Genomic DNA, 21,620 nt, shown 5'->3' with positions numbered 1-21,620 from the left:
CTTCCGTCTATCTACAGGTTGTCGTGGCAACAGGAACACTGGCACTGGGTATCCACATGCCTTGTAAAACTGTCATCTTTGCAGGTGATTCGGTTTACCTTGACGCCACTCAATACAGACAAGTAGGTGTTTATTTTCTGTCATTGACTTCATTATTCTTTTGAACATGAAATTTTTTTGAAAAGATTGAGGTGGAAATCATAATTTTGGTCTAGGCGCTACACAGGAGAGAATGGACAAAAAATTCGAAAATTGCACAATGATTTATCGTCATTCAGCCAGTGGTTTACTTGTGTGTTGTTCTAATTCATGTCATGTAAACCGTTATGATTAATGACACATTTTAATTCTAATATTACTCTGTCTGCTAGATGTCTGGACGTGCTGGTCGTCGTGGCTTTGATCACGTTGGCAACGTGATTTTCTTTGGTATCCCACGTCCTAAAATACAGAGATTGATCATGTCCAGCGTTCCTCACCTGAAGGGCAACTTTCCCATTTCCCTTTCATTGGTTCTTCGTCTGCTGCTGTTGACGTCAAAATGTGACCTGAGAAGTGACGCTGAGCACAAGGTTAGACTTCATTAGTAGTCAGGTGGCTTAGCCAAAACACCCAGCAAGATCGTTACACGGATGACAAAAGTGACAAAATTTGCTACGGAGGCTCTCGTATATGTGTAAATCAAAATTAGCTATTGCCCCCAAAATGTGGGTCATTGGGCCACTGTAAAGGCTAGATGACGTCATAAATTCAAAATGGCCGCCATGATATTGCTAAAAATTTTACTTTAGGCAGTTTTTAATAAATACTTTAAATAAACTGGCACAAACAGCCAAAATTACAAATAAAACAATGAATTGATGCAAATCAATTATTGCTGTGACGTCATAAAGCCAAAATGGCCAACCAAATTCAAAATGTCCGCCGTTATAGTCTGATATTGTTAAAATACTGTCAATTAAGCCCGTTTTCAACATTTTATTGCTTAATTAAAGATATAACATATGATGTCATAAAACCAAAATGGCAACCCAAAATTACAAAATGGATGATTATGAGGTTCACTATGCTTAGTACAATTGCCCATTTACCTGACAAAATGATAGTATGAAGGTAATGTACAATATTCCATTACTCAAAATAAAAGATAAATGTAACAAGTTAGTAAGCTCAACCGAATAACAAACTATTATGAGATCATTATCGATTAGGGGTGGACCATTTGATATCCTGATGGGGAATCTAGAATATTTTTGAAAAAAAAGATTCCCAGCAAATGTCAGTGATCCTCCAGAAAAGGAAAAGGTGGGAGAGTGGAAAAAAATACCGTACAAGTCAGGTCAGGATTTGAAAGGAATAGTAAAGTTCATCACAGTTAAAATTCTTAAGTTGATCTCAGTGCCATCACCCTTGTGACATATTGGTTTTGTAAGTTATTCCAAAGGTGGATGCACCAGTTGCACTGGAAGAAAATGTTTACTTTTCCTGGTAGGATTTCTGTTTTAATGATTGTATATTGTAATCTCTCCATGTATCTGGTGTATGAGCAAAATATAAACATTGGTTGCATGTTATGCATTTCAGTCAAGGTCATCTCTTCATAAAAATCAAGAAAAGTTAGCCGTTTGCCTGTATTTGTCAACACATAATTGTCTTGCAAGTTCATTATCTTAAAAAATATCACATATGTAGGATTAGGACAAGAAACTAATCAAATTGATGTGTAACGTTCATCCTGAGTGCCTTGTATATATAACTAGTTTATCGTTACATTCAGCTGTTTGTTATATCTTTATCACTCTCCATGGGCCAAGGCATACTAGGAGGCCAATGTCATCACTGTCAGTCTGTGTATGTTAGTCTGCCTGTCTGTCCATCCATCTGCCAGGCTTTCTGTAGAACAAGTTTGTGAAGCTCATAACTGAATAATTTCCACATTAAATGTGGCCAGCTTCGGAATGCTTAGATGGTTATTTATGATCGAATGGAATCTTGTAGGCGTTTATAAAAGAATAAGAAAAAATATGATTTTCATAATCTACAATAGTTATATTGATAAGAGAGTTATTACTTTATTATTTGGTACATATGTTAGGAGGAGCAATGTATGCAATATTTTGGTTGAAAAGAACGAAATTGGTATATATGTATTTTTGAATTTTTCCCAACTGTTGGTCAAAGGTCTTGTTTTCAGGAATCACACCTAAGATACCAGTTATCATATTTGGATTTTAAGTTCTCAAGGAGATCTGATTACCATATATCAAATATTGAACTTGTATGATTAAATATGAGCGAATTGGAGGACAGAAGTTTGCAGTGCAGCTGACACACTGTTTTACACAAAATTAGCATGGAGCTATCTGCATGTTGTGTTTCAAAGAAGTTTTGTGGTACCGATCTAGTAATTGCGGCTACGTTTTGCATGTTTTTATTTAAAAAAAAGCCAAATATGATATTCTTGGAGTCCCTGGTCCAATCGCAAAAGATTTAGAATTGCTGCACATTTTACCTGTGCATTTGTGGTAAATACATGTACATGCTCAACTGTAAATTAGTATTTGTTCAAATGAAGGCAAAACGTTACTAAATATGCTGAGCAACAAAAGTGAAAACTTGGTGATAATCTTTAAGTTAATAAACATGGGTCAGATTGTCTTGGCAAGGTAGCTAACATACCATATTGTACAAAAAGTGTTGCATGGAAGTCGCTATGAGTGAATCTAAAAGAAGTGGTGGTTACACAGATCTTGTAAACAACCAGTCTTCCATTTTCAAAATGCAGGATAACATAAGTACTTCATTAAAAGTGTTATTTGTAAAGTCAGTAAACTTTGTTGCTTAATCCAACAAGGTCAGGTTATTAATCACCAACTCTTACAACTATGGATGTAAAAATGACAATATTGTATGACAAAAATGCTTCGAAAATTGGTTTGAAATGATTTTATTTCTTTCCATTGTCATGTTGTATATTTATCGAATTGTTTGTCTGTGTAAGTCTGGTAATGGCTTCTATACAAATCCCTGGTTTGATGCTTTTAAATATGGTTAGAATGACTTTAAAACAGATGTACATATCTGATGCTTCAGACTGCTTGGTATTTATGTATAATTATTAATCTTTATTCTTATACAATAGGCCTCCAGCCCAAATGTATACAAAAGTTATCAAAAATGGGTACATTAATCCCTATCACATATATATGCACGCCGATTTTTGTAATGATTCGATCATAAATGGCTGTGTGACGGCCGTTTTCTTTCATGTATTTGATATCAATCCACAGGGTCCCCAGGTATGATCCACAGGCGTTCAAGGATGAAATTAATATTAATGCTATGTCCATCCATGGGGGCCCATGAATGCAGATATCTGAGATATTCCTGTGCCAATTCTTTTTAAACTTGGTACAAGGATACTACACTATGGCATACATACGCAGGTTTATTTATATTGGTGTGGCATGCATAATTAGTTGTAATTTGCATAATTCGAGATTAGAGCGCTGTTTCTGGTACAACTGTGCCAAATTTGATGAAACTTTGTGCAGATGTTTTTAGTCCCCACGGACACCGTCCGGGGGACTTATAGGTTTGGTCATGCCTGTGCGTCCGTGCGTGCGTTCGTTCATGCAGATATCTCAGACATGCCTGGAGCGATTTCATTCAAACTTGTACAAGGATTACTTCATATGTCATACAGATGCACGTAGATTTGTTTTGTGATACAATCCAATATGGCTGCCAGGCGGCCATTTTATTACGATTGTTTCATGTACAGAGCCATTACTCAGGCATGTTTCAACTGATTTTATTCAAAGTTGGTACAAGGACATTGATTAATGATATGCACATTAATTTTTTTTTGTGATACGATCCAATATGGCTGCCGTGCGGCCATTTTGTTACGATTTTTTCATGTCCATTACTCAGGCATGTTTCAACTGATTTTATTCAAACTTGGTACAAGGACATTGACCTATGTCATACATATGCACGTCAATTTGTTTTGTGATACGATCCAATATGGCCGCCAGGCGGCCATTTTATTACGATTTTTTCATGTACAGAGCCATTACTCAGGCATGTTTCAACAGATTTTATTGAAAGTTGGTACAAGGACATTGACCAATGTCATAGATATGCACATCAATTTGTTTTGTGATACGATCCAATATGGCCGCCGTGCGGCCATTTTGTTATGATTTTTTCATGTACAGAGCCGTAACTCAGGCATATCTCAACCGATTTTATTCAAACTTGGTACAAGGACATTGACCTATGTCATACACATGCACATTGATTAATTTTGTGATACGATCCAAATGGCTGCCAGGCGGCCATTTTATTACGATTTTTTCATGTACTGAGCCTTTACCCAGGCATGTTTCAACAGATTTTATTGAAAGTTGGTACAAGGACATTGACATATGCACGTTAATTTGTTTTGTGATACGATCCAATATGGCTGCTGTGCGGCCATTTTGTTATGATTTTTTATGTACAAAGCCATAACCCAGGCATATCTCAAGCGATTTTATTCAAAGTTGGCACAAGGACATTGACCTATGTCATACATACGCAAATTGATTTGTTTTGTGATACGATCCAATATGGCCGCCATATGGCCATTTTATTACGATTTTTTATGTCCTGAACTACAACTCAGACATGTATCAAAGGAATTTATTCAAAAGTATTTTTATCACAGACCTAATGAAGAGGACTCTATCCTCTCTGAGGACCTGTAATCAAAATACCCATTAACAAGTGGGGACTGTGTCATCAACGATGACTTGCTTTTTGAAATTTCCCCATTTGTCTATGAGACTGCAATGCTTCTTTAACTTGGTGGTAGTTTGAGACATACAATTATAATGTAGGTGTGGCAGCATCATTGACAGTGGAAGCTCTGAAGAATGCCCATTATTACATCTTACCTTGGTCTTCGATTGTGCATCAATAGCCCATGGAGAGACCAAATATTGTTGACATTAATTTTATGCATTACAATATTATAAGGGACACCTTTAGTTAGGTATGGCTGATTTTATCAGAACTTATGATGTACTAGGTTGAATGGTATTGCGTAAGTGTGTGTGATCAACAGTTGCAAGTTGCCAACCATTTCATACTTCAATGGAGAGTGCATCAAATACGGCTAGTTTTCAATCGGATTCGAACCCACAACATACGGCATCAGTCGCCTAGCTGAGAGGCCACAGAGAGAACCGCTCGGCTAAATCTCCACTCCCAAAAAAGAGTGGTTCAATAGCCGGCTAAGTTGTTACATTTTTCTGACTGAGACCGCTCAACACGTTGTAGAGTTCGTGAAGCACTCACGCACGCATGCTCACTATCATACATCGCACATACACACTATATCGAAGCGAATAAACGAATTTCATCGCTTTAACTGGGCGAACGATAACCTCGGGGACAATTCTGTCCACCAGCAGAGTTACCAACCCAGGGTAGAAAATACGGCTAGTTTTCAATCGGATTTGAACCCACAACATACGGCATCAGTCGCCTAGCTGAGAGGCCACAGAGAGAACCGCTCGGCTAAATCTCCACTCCCAAAAAAAGAGTGGTTCAATAGCCGGCTAAGTTGTTACATTTTTCTGACTGAGACCGCTCAACACGTTGTAGAGTTCGTGAAGCACTCACGCACGCATGCTCACTATCATACATCGCACATACACACTATATCGAAGCGAATAAACGAATTTCAAAATTTGTTCAAATGCATTTGACTATAAATATCACAAGCTGTGCATAGAAGCTATTAAATATCGTGTATACACTCATTCTGGCTTGCCACATGTAACCAAATGTGAGCAAACTGTCATTGATGCTATTTTTCTGTATATGCACTTGCGAGTGGTGATAAATTTCAAGCCATTTCTGAACGCTTTGATTTCAACATTTGTTGAGGTTTGATTTGCAAGGTTTTTGATGAATGTGAGAATCTTTCTCAGTCCTTGTTTGTTGTTTAACCTTCCATTGGTTTTTATGTGCTTCCTGGTGTTTTGTACGTTTTTGGTTTTCAAACAGCAAAACAAAACGAAAAGCGAGAGGTAAAGAAGCTTTTCATAAAAGTCAAGGAAGCTTCAAAACAGCAAGGTAAGCTAGCTTACAAAGGCAAGAAAAAATAAAGTCTTCTCTTCATTCATAATACCCTATTACCAAACGGTCTTTTTCAAGGCCACTGCATCCGCCAAAAAGAAAATTGCTGTTTCTCAAAACTATGTGTCTGTTACTGCACACCAAGACATAAAAAAGCCAGAAATATCAACAAAATGAAATAAGACTTCTCAAACAAAGAAAGCATATAATCAAAATCACAAACACAAAACCTTTTTAACGGGGACCCAGGTCACATTACCAGAGCCACAGCATTATCGATGCACCAACATCAGTTTCTTGCCATGTTTCCCGTTTTTTGCTCACGTGTTCACACACGTGAGCATATGGTTTAGCCATGTCTGTCTGTGTGTCTGTGTGTCCGTGTGTCTGTATCCCCATTATCTCAAAAACGGCTGAACGTATTTCAGTCAAATTTGGTAGACATCTTCAGAATTCAAATGGCTAGACCTGAAAAGGTTTTGGTGGGCATGGCTTGCATATTAATGAAGTTATCACAGTTTTAATTTTTCTGATACATGGTAGTCTATGGGAAGCATGATGACCATGGTTTCTGGACATCTCGATCCCTAACCAACTCGACCCCAGTCAACTCGACCCGCTACCAATTGACCTAACCCTGGTTAGACCTTATAGCCTTGCTCCTTCATGCCAAATATCAAAGTCACAGGTCTTGCCAATTTTGAGAAGAAGATTTTTAAAGTATTATTTTTCTGATTTTTCTATGACCTTTGACCTCCCCTATACCTATGCAGCTAAGCTATGGCAATGGCTTATTCTGGCCTATGTTAAAGTCCAAGACAGCCAGCGTCTATTGGACAATGGCCAGTAGGGGACCAAATTGCTCGCCACAATTTTGGGGATTCCATTTGACCTTTGACCTTGGCATCTTCCTGCAACTCATTTATTATGTGCATTTCTAATTCTGAGCTAGCCAATAGAGCTAGAGGTCTGATTTTTGGTAGATAGGGATAGCTTAGCAATACAAATTTTTTGACAAAATGTCATGTGATCTCGATGACCTTTGACCTCAAATATACATATATGACTATAACTAAGTAACCACAAGTGCTACACCCTTCATATTTGGTATGATGGGAGACCTTATGACATCACATCCTGTACCTTATTAATTATGTGCATATCTAATTCTGAGCCAGCCAATAGAGCTAGAGGTCTGATTTTTGGTATATAGGGATAACTTAGCAATACAATTTTTTGACAAAATGTCATGTGACCCCGATGACCTTTGACCTCAAATATACATATATGGCGATAACTAAGTAACCCCAAGTGCTACACCCTTCATATTTGGTATGATGGGAGACCTTATGACATCACATCCTGTACCTAATTAATTATGTGCATATCTAATTCTGAGCCAGCCAATAGAGCTAGAGGTCTGATTTTTGGTATATAGGGATAACTTAGCAATACAATTTTTTTGACAAAATGTCATGTGACCTTGATGACCTTTGACCTCGAATATACATATATGGCCATAACTAAGTAACCACAAGTGCTACACCCTTCATATTTGGTATGATGGGAGACCTTATGACATCACATCCTGTACCTCATTAATTATGCGCATATCTAATTCTGAGCCAGCCAATAGAGCTAGAGGTCTGATTTTTGGTATATAGGGTTAGCAATACAATTTTTTTGACAAAATGTCATGTGACCCCGATGACCTTTGACCTCAAATATACATATATGGCGATAACTAAGTAACCCCAAGTGCTACACCCTTCATATTTGGTATGATGGGAGACCTTATGACATCACATCCTGTACCTCATTAATTATGCGCATATCTAATTCTGAGCCAGCCACTAGAGGTAGAGGTCTGATTTTTGGTATATAGGGATAGCTTAGCAATACAATTTTTTTGACACAATGTCATTTGATGAATTTTCATACTTATATTAGGGATATTCATCTGAATTGACTTGATCAAAATTGATGTAACTTGCTATGTACATTTCAGACACTGTAATACAATATTATTGAAAGTCATTAAGCATTTTCTCTTCAGCCAATTCCTAATTTGCATGTTTAATGAACTTTCCTAATTAGAGATATATATCTGAATTGACTTGACCAAAGTTGACAAAACTTGCTACATATATTGCAGATACCATGATACAACATTATTGACAATCATTAAGCATTTTTACTTAAGTCAATTCCTAATTTACATATTTAATGAACTTTGCTTATTAGGGATATATACTGGGATTTACTTGATCAAAGTTGGCAAAACATGACAACATTGATGATTATACCTGGTTAAAACAATATCGAAAGTCATTTCACATTTTCATGTCAGCTAATTTACAATTTGCATATCTAATGAGCTTTCACAGCTCGGCATATATGGCTTGAAGGACTTGGCCAACGGTAATTACACTTGCTATATAAAATGGTGATACAATGACAGCAGTCAAAGAACTTTAATATTTTTATTTCAGCTAATTACATATTTGTATACTTCATGACCTTTGAGAATTAATCGGCAGTGATTATTGTTCATTATGTTGATCATAATACTTTCAATGAAGTTGCAAACATGTGGCAAAGGTTCAAATTTACACATAACTATATGAAACACGTGAGCATTTTCAGTTCATATCTGGTTATGAAATTGCATTGATCTACTTGATCTACTTAATATACCGTATTGCTAATAAAGGTAGAACCGATGTGTGAAGTTGCCTTCGTGTCCTTTATGTCAATTCACTTTTTCAGACAAAAGCGATCGTTAAACATTAATTAATAATAGTTTTTACTTGTGTTTAGGCTTTATGACGTCATCTTAATAATTGTGTTGCATCAATTTATTGTTTCATTTGTAATTTGGGATGTTTGGAATAGTTTATTCAAAGAAATGTTGAAAACTCCCTTGCCTAAATTATCTGTCGTTTAACATTTTAAAGCAATATACTGGCAGCCATTTTGAATTTATAACACTGTCGAGCCTTTCGGTGGTCAAAATCTTTTGAGCAATAGCTTATTTTGATCTACACATGTATACAAACCTCTGTAGCAACTTTGCCATTTTTAGCTCATATTTGGTATTGTATATAAATACCAAAAAGAGCTTATATGGTGAGTCGATGGCGTCTGTATGTCTGTATGTATTTATGTGGGTATGTATGTGCGGATGTATGTCCGTCACACGCAAAGGCTCCCATACCGCCAAAGCTACCATCTCAGTATTTGGTGTACAGGTAGATGCAGGGGTTGAGATGTGACGTTGTTCAAATGAACATGTCAGTGTCAAAAATATGCAAATGAGGTAAGAAAAAGGGGAAATCCTGCAAATGTGCAGTAGTTGTGGCAGTAACTGGAACAGCCCACACATATGAGTAAGAGGTTTTTGACCTTTAACCTACTTGTATGCAGGGTACCTATCATGTGTTGGAGTGGTGGCAGTAACTGAAACAGCTTATTAGTCATTTCCTGTCATTGTTTATGAACTGTGACATATTAACAGACCTGCTCAAACCATGGATGTCTATTTTTGTACATCCATGGTTGAAACATTCTCTGTTATGCATGTTCCTTAAGTTGACCTTCAGTACCTAAAGTTTCAGACCTTATTTACTTTTGTCATTCTTGTTTTTTTTGGTTTAAATATTTCTTGTTGTTTTTCTGGTTGTACTGTGCAGAAATCATTGTCATAATTTGAGCGACACCGTATAATTGCGGTATTTTTATCATCCGTGAACGCTATTTTTGCTAAGCTACCCGACTATAGTTGGAGATGAACATACTGCTCGTGCTGTTATGAAATATGTTGATTCTTAGTCCCGACGACATATAGATTAGGTTCCGTATTTCAGTGCGTCTGGCCATCCGTCCATGAATATAACTCAGGCATGCCTTGCCAAATTTCTTTTAAACTTGGCACAAGAATAATGCACATTATTGCAAAGTGTGATTTTCAATCTTAAAGTCTTGTTTTCTACAATTTGATATTATCATTTCCTTTCTATAATTTATCCCAAAAGACGGCTCCAGTATTCATCCAGATGTGTTGTAATGTATGCTGATTGTAAATTTTGAGTCATACTGAAATTACTGACACATAACATTGTGTTGTATTTGTGATATTCTGTAATTGGGTAGTACCGATTAGAATAACAAAATTCAGCATTGTTTACTCAGAAAAGTCCCAGCAGAGCTAGGTGACTTTAGTCTTACCTTATCCTTAGACTTATTGCCATGTTTCCGTTTTAATGTATTCGCATAGTAACAAGTGATTTCATTCGGCGATGTCATTACAGGCACTGTGCCTCCTGAAGCATCCGTTCTTACGTTATGATCAACCACAAATGGACACTCAATTCAAGCATTATTTCCTGTTCAGCGTTGAGTATTTACTCAGAATGGTAAGTTTACAGGATTCAATATGTATGACTCAGTCTCGCATATGGTCAGTGTCTTGCACGATGGATGGAACCATAGACAGTCGAGAAACGACTGTCTATGATGCAACCAATGTTAAAAAAGTAGTCTGGCACATTGAAGTCTTATTTAACACCAACTCCGTACATTGTTTTCTTTTACCATTAAATGATGAACAATCATACAGTATTTTTAGAAGCAAAGTAAATGCAATAACTGATATTATTTTGTTTCATCTTTTGTTCAGGGATTGTTGGACATAAACTGTATCCCACAGGGCTTTGCAGCATTGGCAGCTCGTTTACATTACCATCAACCTGCTGTGTACGTGTTTTTGTCCTTTCTTAAGGGGCACGCATTTCACAATTTTTTTAACCGTCGAAATGGTGAGTGATATTTCTCTGTCTGCCTTATACAAGTAAAAGGTTCTGTCATCGAATTTCCTATTATCTTCAGATTCTGAAAGCGGAAAGCCTAGTACTAGTGTGAACGTATTTGTGTCAACAAATTAACAAACCATTCTTTACTCAGGACAATAGTTACTAATGAACATTGCCATCGAGTTAACGACATTGTCTTTGATTACCGTACCAAAGTTGAAACTATTACAACAGTAGGTTTATGGAAAATGAGAGGTGTTGAGTCAACTTTGTGACCATCAAATCTTTACTAAAAGAAGCAAGTCAGAGACAAGTTTATCATATCATAACACTCTTCTTCTTGGTCATGTCAATTAGATTATGGAAGGATGGTAGAGATGCTGACTACAAGAAACTTGTTAATGTATATTTTGATTTTGCAAAACAAGAATTCTATTTGGTTTCGAAGTCGAAAACTTGTTTGATGGATCATCATGAGAATATGTTTTTGAAAATTAACGTTGCTGCGAAAAATGTAACAATATTTGCTCTAAGAGTTTCTTTTTCCAGTTTGACCATCCTTCAAAGATCTGCTTATCCATTTCTTATTTCCTTGAATTGACAGTGCACATACATAAATTTTACCAATGAATTAATCATGAATAATAACAACTTTCCGTAACAAACTCCAAACTACCAGGAACACTGTATGTAAGTAAGAAACTTATAATGCAAAATAAAGAACAAACCAGAACGTTCAATGATCACGACGATCACAACAGTATGATTGCTTATAGCTTATAAATGAAACAATTAGAGTAGCAGTTTTTCAAGCGGCAAAAGTTATTGTCTTATATAGGCTTGTGATTGATTCCAGCAAAACACATGAGTTATGTCGATAAGGCAAAGCTATGTCGTACAATTTTACAAACATTGACAAATTTATATTCAAGCAAGTAACAAGTCGTACTTTGCTCAAAATCACTTTTTGCAAAGAGTCAGTGAATTCTCATTACATTGTTAACCCAAGGTTAAATATGATTTAGATTAAACTCTGAGCATGACAAGCAGTCTTTAGTTTGGTGAGAAAAAAGTGCAATTGTATGCAAATATCCCGATTTCCTGCGTTCTGTTTTCTCCCGTTTTTAAGCATTTCAAAAATATTTAACTCTGACTGGGTCATATATTTTGAAATTTTCACATTATGTTTTTTACATGCTATGTGACAAATAGAAAACTTTGTTTATCAAAACCTAACATTGAAATAAGAGTCATTTCAATTTTTGTTGTTATGGTTTTAATCAGAATTTTGAATGTCATTCTTTCTATGCCTGACCCTGAAGAATAAGAACACTCAATAAATAATGCTAAACAAAATTGCCTTTTTTTCCTAGATACACTCTATTTTCAAATGAGATATTAAAATTCAGAAAATCCTATGAAGTTTTTGACTTACATTAATTTTATCATTAATACCAAAATTGAGGTTTTCTACACCGAATATATACCCCATTCCTCCTTTGAGTAAACTATTGCTACCATATTTACCTTAAGATTCTCTGCTTTTTGAAAATATGTACAGAAGGGGGTTGCATGTCATCTTTGATAAGAAACATTGCCTCGCAAAAAGTGTATTTCTTACGTGCAACGCCACCTTCAAAAATAATGGAAATGTAAATTTAGTGCGCTGCCTGAGTGGTGTCCGTACAGTAATATAACTGCATTTATTTGTTTGGTAGAAAGTCAACACACTTTTTCATTCCCTTAAAATTACAGAGTCATATTCTGATGAAGAAATGCGTAAACTGGTGCTCGTGTTAGCAAACCTTTTTGGTCGTAAACCAATTGTGGGAAATCTGCGTAGAGAATACCTGAAAAAAATTCGGTCTTCCTCTGTGGTAAGATTCAGTCGCTAATGTGTGCATGCTTATCTGCACATAGCAGGTAAAACTATTTTATTTTGGCGGTAGTTGAAAGGTTGCGGGTTGCCTTCCTGATGAAAATAAGAAGTAATTTTGAAGTTCTTTATGGCTGAGATCTGGGGAAGGTATACTAGCCTAACAATCTACCAAACACCATTAATAAGCTGACACATCATTGCTCTGGCAGACAGCTGTACAGCGTTACTTACCGAGGATTATTTGAAAATAACTAACTGTTCAGAGTTCTACACAGATTTTTTTCCCAGCATGCAGATTATAAAGTATTTGTACAATGATTGCATACGAGGTGATAAATGTTTGGCTTGGAGGTGTTATTGGAACCACCTTGTGTTGTCATTTTGTTGCCCCAAGAGTGATCAAGAAAGACAAGTGAATGTGTTATGATTTTTGACATTAATTTTGCACAGACTCACATCTGGTCGTTAGAAACCATATCAGACAGGGAAATATATCAATCCTTTGATTGCAAACGAATCGTTAGAAGTCTTTCATTATGTCCCGCTAAGATAAGAAGGTTCATACTTATTAGAAAATATTTTATAAACGCACATTAGATGCACTGCCAACGACGTCTTTCGCTTTTCTCATATTGTAGGCGAGAGACTGGCTTCCTTAACTTATTTTGAAGTCAGAACTCCACAGTCTCTTTTTATGCGATCGGAAGTTAACCATCAGTTATTCCAGATATCAATTGATCTTGCAGGTAGTCTTGGAAAAGCTCCCTGTGGAGTTTGAAAATATTCTCAGGGAGCACAATCAGAAAGCGGGAAAGACATTCCGCCTGTACATCGAAAACGTAACAAATGAAATGTACCGTAGAGCCCTTCAGGCCAAGCTGCCTTTCTCTGGTTTAGGTATGTACTACTGTATATATATATATATATATATATATATATATATATATATATATATATATATATATATATATATATATATATATTAATTATATATAATATTTGTCACAAAAAATTTCATGATGCATGTAGTAATAGATAACATTACTTTGCATTGTGATTATATATATATATATATATATATATATATATATATATATATATGTAATATTTGTTACAAAAATTGCGTAATTCATGAAGTAATAGTTAACATTACTTTGGATTGTTATATAGATAACATTACTTTGGATTGTTATATATATATATATATATATATATATATATATATATATATATATATATATATATATATATATATATATGTCGTAGTGGAAAATTACAGTGCTGGCTGCTAAAAGCAGAGCATCATGAATAATAATATATTATCAATGCTGTCAAATCGGTGCACCCTTTTTCTAGTCTGTAAGAGGATTATTGAGGTGTGATGGCCTTCTGTTTCCATGTTCATTGTAATCTAGTAGGTACATTTTCTGATGAGACAATCCGGTGCTAACAAAGGCCTTTAAAGAAGCGCTCTGAGTTGGTTTCAAAATGTCGCCACGGAAAAATATTATTTGTCAAACATTTACACCACCTAGAAACAGCATGGTACATCCAAATGAGATTGTAGTGCTAAAAATTTCTTACGGTTCCATCTGAAGATGGCAGGATACATGAAACTTTAGTAACAGATATTATTGATATTATTACTTTATGTTATTATATATATATATATATATATATATATATATATGTGTGTGTGTGTGTGTGTGTGTTGATGTGTGCGTTGTACATAAGCACCTTATAACGAAAGATGTGTTGTATGGAGGGATGGAGAAAGAAAGAGAATTCATTAGTACATCGCAACGTAAATCAAGGCTGAATTTGATAAACTGAAAATGAGTGGCCTTTCAGAAGATTAAAATGCAGTATCTTCGTTGAACTTCAGATACATTTTACCCACAGATTTTCCATCAACCAATCTCGACGAGGAGACCAACGATGCATGTTTACCCAGAATTGTATCTGATTTGAAGCAGACAAGTAACGAAGTTAAAGCAGTCTCCATATTTTCAGCCTTGTCAGGCCTGCATGATCCACTTTTCAATGCCTCAGATGTCGCATACATGCAGGTTAGGTTATTTTCAAAGGCTCCTTGTTTAAAGCAACAGTCGCGATTTGATGTCTTCCACTTAAACCATTGATTATAACAATTTTCTTATTCCGATGAAATATTATACTAGTAAAACCTCAGAGATGTCAAAGTCATTCGTGAAAAGTGTAAATCTGAGCTGACATTGATGTTGTGGTAAGAACTATAATCGGATATTGAGTAACGTTGGGTTCTGATATGATGCGGGCGGTGACCAGAAACGATCTTTTTTTTCTAATCGTATATAACATTTGAAGTTTTATTTTGCATTTTTTGCAACCCCGTTTTCCGAAATACTGTCTAGAAACTTCCGGGCAGTCAAAGTAAAGCTCAATTCGTAGATGTAACTCCATTACAGTGAATTATACTGGATCATTTGTCTAATTTGTCTATTTATTAGAGGTTTTAATAATATCAGTCAATCTGAATAAGAATTAATGTAATTATCAACTTGCTGTACTAAATCATAATTTTTAGGCCACATTAGTCTGTTATTAGCTATCCATAGGCCCTGACTACTTTTCAAACATCCCTTGGTGTAGATTATCAAATCAACACTGAACCTAAACTGTCTGACATTGAGTAAATTCAAACTTTCAACTTTTTGCAGCGGTTACCTCAAGAGATGTATATGGAAATTGGCCATGTTCCAATATTGCCTCATAGACCTATGGATAGACGAAATCGTACAATGGACTTGAATGCGTATGCACTTGATTTCTTCAAACATGGGTCTTCCAAAATCATCATGAAAGAGAACGGGTAAGCATCCAGCTTGGGTTCTTTATTTTTGTCTTCTGTGTGAGTCTCTGAACTTAGCAGGAACTGAGGTCAATATCTGTAAACTTCTTTCAGTTCCAAAAAGTATCAAATCGTACAGTTCATTAAATCCTGCAATTTAAGCAAAAATATATATAAGATCCCAACTGTACATAAACACCAATAAGTATTCAAATTGACTACTTAATATTGATATTGTAGTTGCGCATTGCAGAAATCCACATTAGAATATTGTCACACAAGATTTGTGAATTCATCCAGTGTGGACAAGCTCGTACCTTGGCAGGGTTTTGCAAACTAATCTCGAACAATTTCCCGTTCTCACGTACAGCTTGGAGAGCGGCGAAGTGTTTGATTCTTTGAAAGACTTCTTGCTGACCATTAAAGCTATAAGGTAAGTAGCATTCAAGTCAAAAGTCTGTCAGCATTGACGATCATGAGCAGCAACGCTTGAATATTCAACATCTTCGGAATGACTAAAAAAATTGACAAATTTACAGTACAGAAGTTCAAAATGAACAGAAAATTAGTGTATTTAGTCATTGATTCAGCTTTCATTTTAATGTAACAGTCACTTTTGAGACCCATAGTCGGCCATATAGAGCGCCAGCATTTTTTTCTGTCAATGTTGTGACATTCTTACTTATTTCTTACGTCTGTGTTAATCAGCATCTTGGGATTTGCCGTAAGAGCGGAAAACGATTCTGCTTACAGATTAAGATAAAAGGGACTAATTTCTAATACATGCATACATAGTAGATACATAGTAGATAAATACATAGATACGTATATAGATACATAGATACATAGATACATAGATACATAGATACATAGATACATACATACATACATACATACATACATACATACATACATACATACATACGTTTAGAGAGAGAGAGACAGACAGAGACAGACAGACAGACACGGGGAGGGGGATCTATCGGCCTCGGCTGCATTAATTGCAAACCAAGGGCAATAAAAAAATTAGATTTGTTTCTGGCCAAGGATGCTAATTCCATTATTCTTATTTTCGTTTACAACTGACCAGTCTGGTATGACATTACCACAAAATTTTTCATTGTTGCCAGTTCCAGTTCTCTAACATTTATAGATTTTATGACTGTGAAGGGAAAGCAGCTCCACTATATCGTATCTATTGATACGATATACGGTGTTGTGAATCACTCAAGATATTAGTTTTTGAAAACGATAAGGAGTGTTTTATTTAAAGTGCCTGAAAAGTCAGAGATAATGCTCTAGACTAGAAGTGATGCAGGTGATGACAAGAAAGAAATACTGTGTTTTACCTTAAAACTGTCGTGAATCATTTACATCCAGGTTTGTTTGGTTTTTTTTTTTGGGGGGGGGGGTATTTGGGTAATTCTTTCCCTTGCCATGAAAACCTGCCATAATCATGATTCTACGCGTGAGTCAGTCAGTTTACGGGAATACAATTTTTGTATAGTTTACTAGATTATTGATTTGTAAAATATCAGAATTGCACAAGTCTATTATCATTTGCAAGCTGAGTAGGTATCATATTGCGAGTCCGAATCGATATGAAAATATCTGAATCCATATACTCTGCAATTTGTTTCTTCATCCAATTCTGAGTTATTATTTACGAGGTTTCTAAAGCCATAATGCATTGCACATTTGAATCATGTTTATTTGCAACATAAGAGAAACAAGTGCCATTTGTACATTGATTTCGTTGCATTTCTACTTTCAGTGTTGCTCTATGTGAACTTGGTCCAGAAGAGGATGGGGTTGTCAGAGCATTTAAGCAGTTGGCAACTCAATACGAAGAAAAATTCAAAGAAGAATATCAGAATTACAACTAACCTGACAGTTTGATCAGTAACATGCAGAAATGTTGAAGATAACCACTAGACTATGAACGATTGTTTTAACCATTAAACCGAGATAAATTTCGATTTTTAGGTGTTGCTATATGACAAAGTAACGTTTTAATGTTATCGTAAAGTATCTGTTATTCTCAATAGTGTTAGTGCTTCGAGACGTACCACCGCATTAACGATACTGAGTGGTATTTAATTCAAGTAGAGTCACAAATTTTTTGTGCACAGATTCATTTGGTCATATCACAGGTCGGATTATTTCTATTCAGAACACAAGATTGATAACAGAGTAGATGTTGTCAGCTGTGGTTGCTTCGAAATTTCTGGAAAATCTTTCAAATCTGTGTATCAGGGGACTACAGTCAAGGTCCAAGTTCATAAAACTAACTTCTTTGAATGCAAGGATCAATTGAACATGCCTTTCAACTACTGACTTTCAAAGTGCTGTAAATTACCACTGCGTATTTTTGAAGCGTACTCCACAAAATTTACTTTTTGTTGGGTATGAGGTTAAAACTTACTTGTTCGATTTACTTTCATTATTTTTCAAAGTTACAATTTGTCTTTAAAATGCACAACTCTGGGTGTCAAGTCTTCCAGCATTTGATTCGCATTTTAGACACTGCACCTATTTTCAGGTTGATTTAATAAAATAAGCATTGCTGTTATTATTTATTCTAAATTGCTATCCACCATAACAAAGTTATTTGTCATGGCCGTTTGTTTTCAAGACTGAGTCGTTCCTTTCGTATGAAGCAGAGTTCATACAATCACTTCAGAAATCTGGGTGTAAGAGGATTGCCAAGCGATTTAACAACACCCACAGATATATCGATGATCTCATCAGTTTAAACAATCCTGGTATATCCAATTATCTACACCACATCTACCCAGATGATTTAGAAATAAAAGAAACAACTGAAAGTGTGGACTCGGCTTCATACCTAGACGTATTGTTGAAATTAGACAAAATACACTATATACTAAGCTGTATGACAAAAGAGACGATTTCAATTTTGAAATCATAAACTTTCCCTTTTTGTCGAGCAATATACCATCATCTCCAGCTTATGGTGTGTATATTTCACAACTTCTTAGATACAGTAGAGCATGCAATTCATATGAAGACTTTCGAGTTAGACACAGCCTATTAGCTCAAAAGTTAGTGAGGCAAGGGTTCTCAGAAAGTAGATTAGTGAAATCATTTAAGAAGTTCTACGGTAGATACGGAGATGTTGTATCAAAATATGACCTGTCTGTTACTCGAATGATGAGTGACAGCATACCAAAGTTTGACTCACAAAAGTAATTTGGTGAATTCACCAAATAACAATGGATTTGTCGCTTTGGGTCATCTTGACGGGTGCGGCTAGCTGGCAGGGTACGCTTACCCATTCCGGACACCTGGTACCACCACTATTTTGTGGTTCAAGATGACCCCATTGCCTTTGTCATTTTCAATATGTTCCTTTGACCTGGTAACTTTCTTAGTTAATTTGAATGATAACGATTATTCGACCTGATTTGATGTATATTTCTTAAGACATTAAACTGGTTATTTGAAAAACAAACATATATGATATGGAGACATTATCATGATATCATTACAGTATATTGGAATTCCAGCATTAACTATTTGAAGCTTGCGCGTGTTTCAACTCTGCCTAATCACCTACTTTGTTGATAGTATCAGGGGATGAAATCGGTCTGTCTCTGGATATACTAGTGACGTTAAGGAAGTTTTTCACGTCACTAGTACATTACGAGCTGTTGACCGACGGATTGAATACCCCGATACAGTGAACACAACGTTCGATGAAATGATCATAAAATTGGCAATAATATAAAGGGGAAGGAGACCATATTGATCGTAGAAACACATTGAGGGACTGTTATAGCCGAAGGCATGTCTTTATTGGATATAATCATAGATAATCACAGATAATCATTGAGATATCGTCAAAAGGATGTGTGGATCGATTTTGTGCTTCTCCCTGTAGCTTGAGTTGGTGTCATACTTCTACTGATGAAGGATCATGAGACACACCTTCATCCATTTGCTAGTCATATGATAGATTATAACGAATTTAATGCTCTCTCAACGCTTTAAAGAGCAGCAGTGGTACGAGATAGATGCACACGGTAAACCAGCTGCCAACAATATGTCGGCAAATAAAGGACCACTGTGAGGACACAGCAATGTCACTGCATACGATCAGAGTAATAATGTTTGTTTGAATGTACCTTTTCCAATGCAATAAATATTTCGTCAATGCTTGCTCCATTGCAAAGGAGACCATAATTCCGAAGTCCTGCATCCTCCAAACCACGAGATACGTGTAAGTTTCGAGAATACCGATAATATCACAAAAGTAGTTCATGAGTGGCTAGCTGAGACTGTGGCCGACTTTCATGTTGAGTTTCTAGTCAGTAAATGTAATTGGAAATGCTCCTTTGTCAGTGTCTTTTAGTTTATACAAAAGTAGCGGAGTGCTGACGGGGCTATGTGTCGGTGTAATGTTTTTCTTAAACCGATCACTGCCTGTCTCACCAGCACTGCTAACCAAACGATGACGTATAGCCACTACAATGGCAAGACTCAATGTCATACTGTATCTAAATTCGGCCGTATCTAAACATATGATGGCAGCAACGCGATGTCTTGGGTTCAGGAGACCAAGCCTCGTGATTTCAGTAAACAGATGTTTCTGTCTACTAATATTTGAACACCAATGCCATCAAGATAAAGTTATCCCAAGAAAACATGGGAAGGTGTGATTAATACCATTAAATGACCACTGTGTTTTTCTGAAGTATGGGATCTCGAAATTTCATTATGGGAGACATATGTAGTTCAAAGGTTTCAAACAGAGTGGCGTGAGTGCACACACACTCTTGTTCTTCCTTCATTCTGTGCTCTGTGCCCATTAATTAACAGCAGCCCTGTGCAAACCCAGATGTACACTTCTTTTCATTATTCATCAATCCTTTTTCACCTGAGAGGAACCGTATCTGACGATATTGTGCACATAATCAAGTCGCATGTAGGTCGATACACCTCTACTATGACGGTAGGAAAGCAACACGATTCCGACAGTTTACTGACAAACCGAAATTTAGCAACTTATGTAGTAAGCAGCTGGTTTGCGAGAAGGACCTTGTCATGATAGGTCCTCAAAATCTGCAAGTTATGTTGTATTCACAACTCCGACCTGGAAAATGAGACAAACGTGAGATTGTGATTCAAAATAAGTAAAACATTGAAAAGCAGTATTGGACATTGCTGCGGATCCGTAGCCCTACCACTCCCTTTGCTGGTTGTGTTGGGGTAGTGGGGGCTACGGTTCAAACACTGTAAAAAGTGCACAGCCGTGCGCATTTTCAAAAATGCGGCGAGAAAGTGAGTGTTTTTCTTGCAATTCTCCAGAAGAACAACAAAAAAAACATCGTAATCCGAAGTCGGAGTGCATCGAGCGCCTACCCATGAAAGGATGCCTACGTAGATGTCTATTTTCCTCTCCGTTTAGTCACTTTTTCGTGTTTAAGCGAGTGGGTGACTTGGAAAAATCCGCCATCATGGATGTTAAACCGTTGACCTATGACGTCACATTTTAACATCAGGATCTCAACAAAAACACGTTTTCTTGGTCGATACTTTGTTTTTAAGCCAAGTTCAGCTCCGTAATCAAATAGACTCTCCAACAAAATTTTTTCCCACATTGTAAGTTAAACCTTACTTGAGGTACCGACGTAAAGCGACGCCTAAATTGGACTTTGGCCAAAGTTGGGAGACTTAACTACGGACGCGACAACCTTGTGAGATCAGCGGAAATTAAGACATACAAGTAGACCTGTGAACAAACTTTACCAATTGGAAGTTAACTCTTGCTCTTGCTCGTGCATTACAAGAACTGAGTAAAGACACATTTCAGCATTTCAGTTTGTGTTTAGATAAAGCAATCTTCATGTTTTCATTCGATTTATTGATTGAGCTATTTCTCATAAATTCCGCGGCGAGAAATATCGGGAGAAATATCGGAGATGAAAGTTTATTTTCGTGGACT

General features: G+C 36.2%; 1 protein-coding gene across 1 annotated transcript in view; it reads left to right on the top strand.

Moving 5' to 3' along the window:
- The window catches only part of LOC139130573 (probable ATP-dependent RNA helicase DDX60), a 125,490-nt gene extending 107,199 nt beyond the window's left edge, over positions 1 to 18,291 (top strand). The window contains exons 31-40 of the mRNA XM_070696321.1: positions 18 to 122; positions 372 to 572; positions 10,443 to 10,547; positions 10,811 to 10,949; positions 12,699 to 12,820; positions 13,569 to 13,719; positions 14,725 to 14,891; positions 15,522 to 15,673; positions 16,023 to 16,085; positions 17,427 to 18,291. Coding sequence (XP_070552422.1) covers positions 18 to 122; positions 372 to 572; positions 10,443 to 10,547; positions 10,811 to 10,949; positions 12,699 to 12,820; positions 13,569 to 13,719; positions 14,725 to 14,891; positions 15,522 to 15,673; positions 16,023 to 16,085; positions 17,427 to 17,538 — 1,317 coding nt within the window. The 3' untranslated portion in view covers positions 17,539 to 18,291. The remainder of the gene's footprint in view (positions 1 to 17; positions 123 to 371; positions 573 to 10,442; positions 10,548 to 10,810; positions 10,950 to 12,698; positions 12,821 to 13,568; positions 13,720 to 14,724; positions 14,892 to 15,521; positions 15,674 to 16,022; positions 16,086 to 17,426) is intronic.
- Positions 18,292 to 21,620: the final 3,329 nt, after the last annotated feature.

Source organism: Ptychodera flava, chromosome 4, assembly GCF_041260155.1.
Source record: "Ptychodera flava strain L36383 chromosome 4, AS_Pfla_20210202, whole genome shotgun sequence".
Classification (NCBI taxonomy): domain Eukaryota; kingdom Metazoa; phylum Hemichordata; class Enteropneusta; family Ptychoderidae; genus Ptychodera; species Ptychodera flava.
Note: the sequence above shows the minus strand (reverse complement) of the source record. Positions and strands in the feature narration are given on the sequence as shown.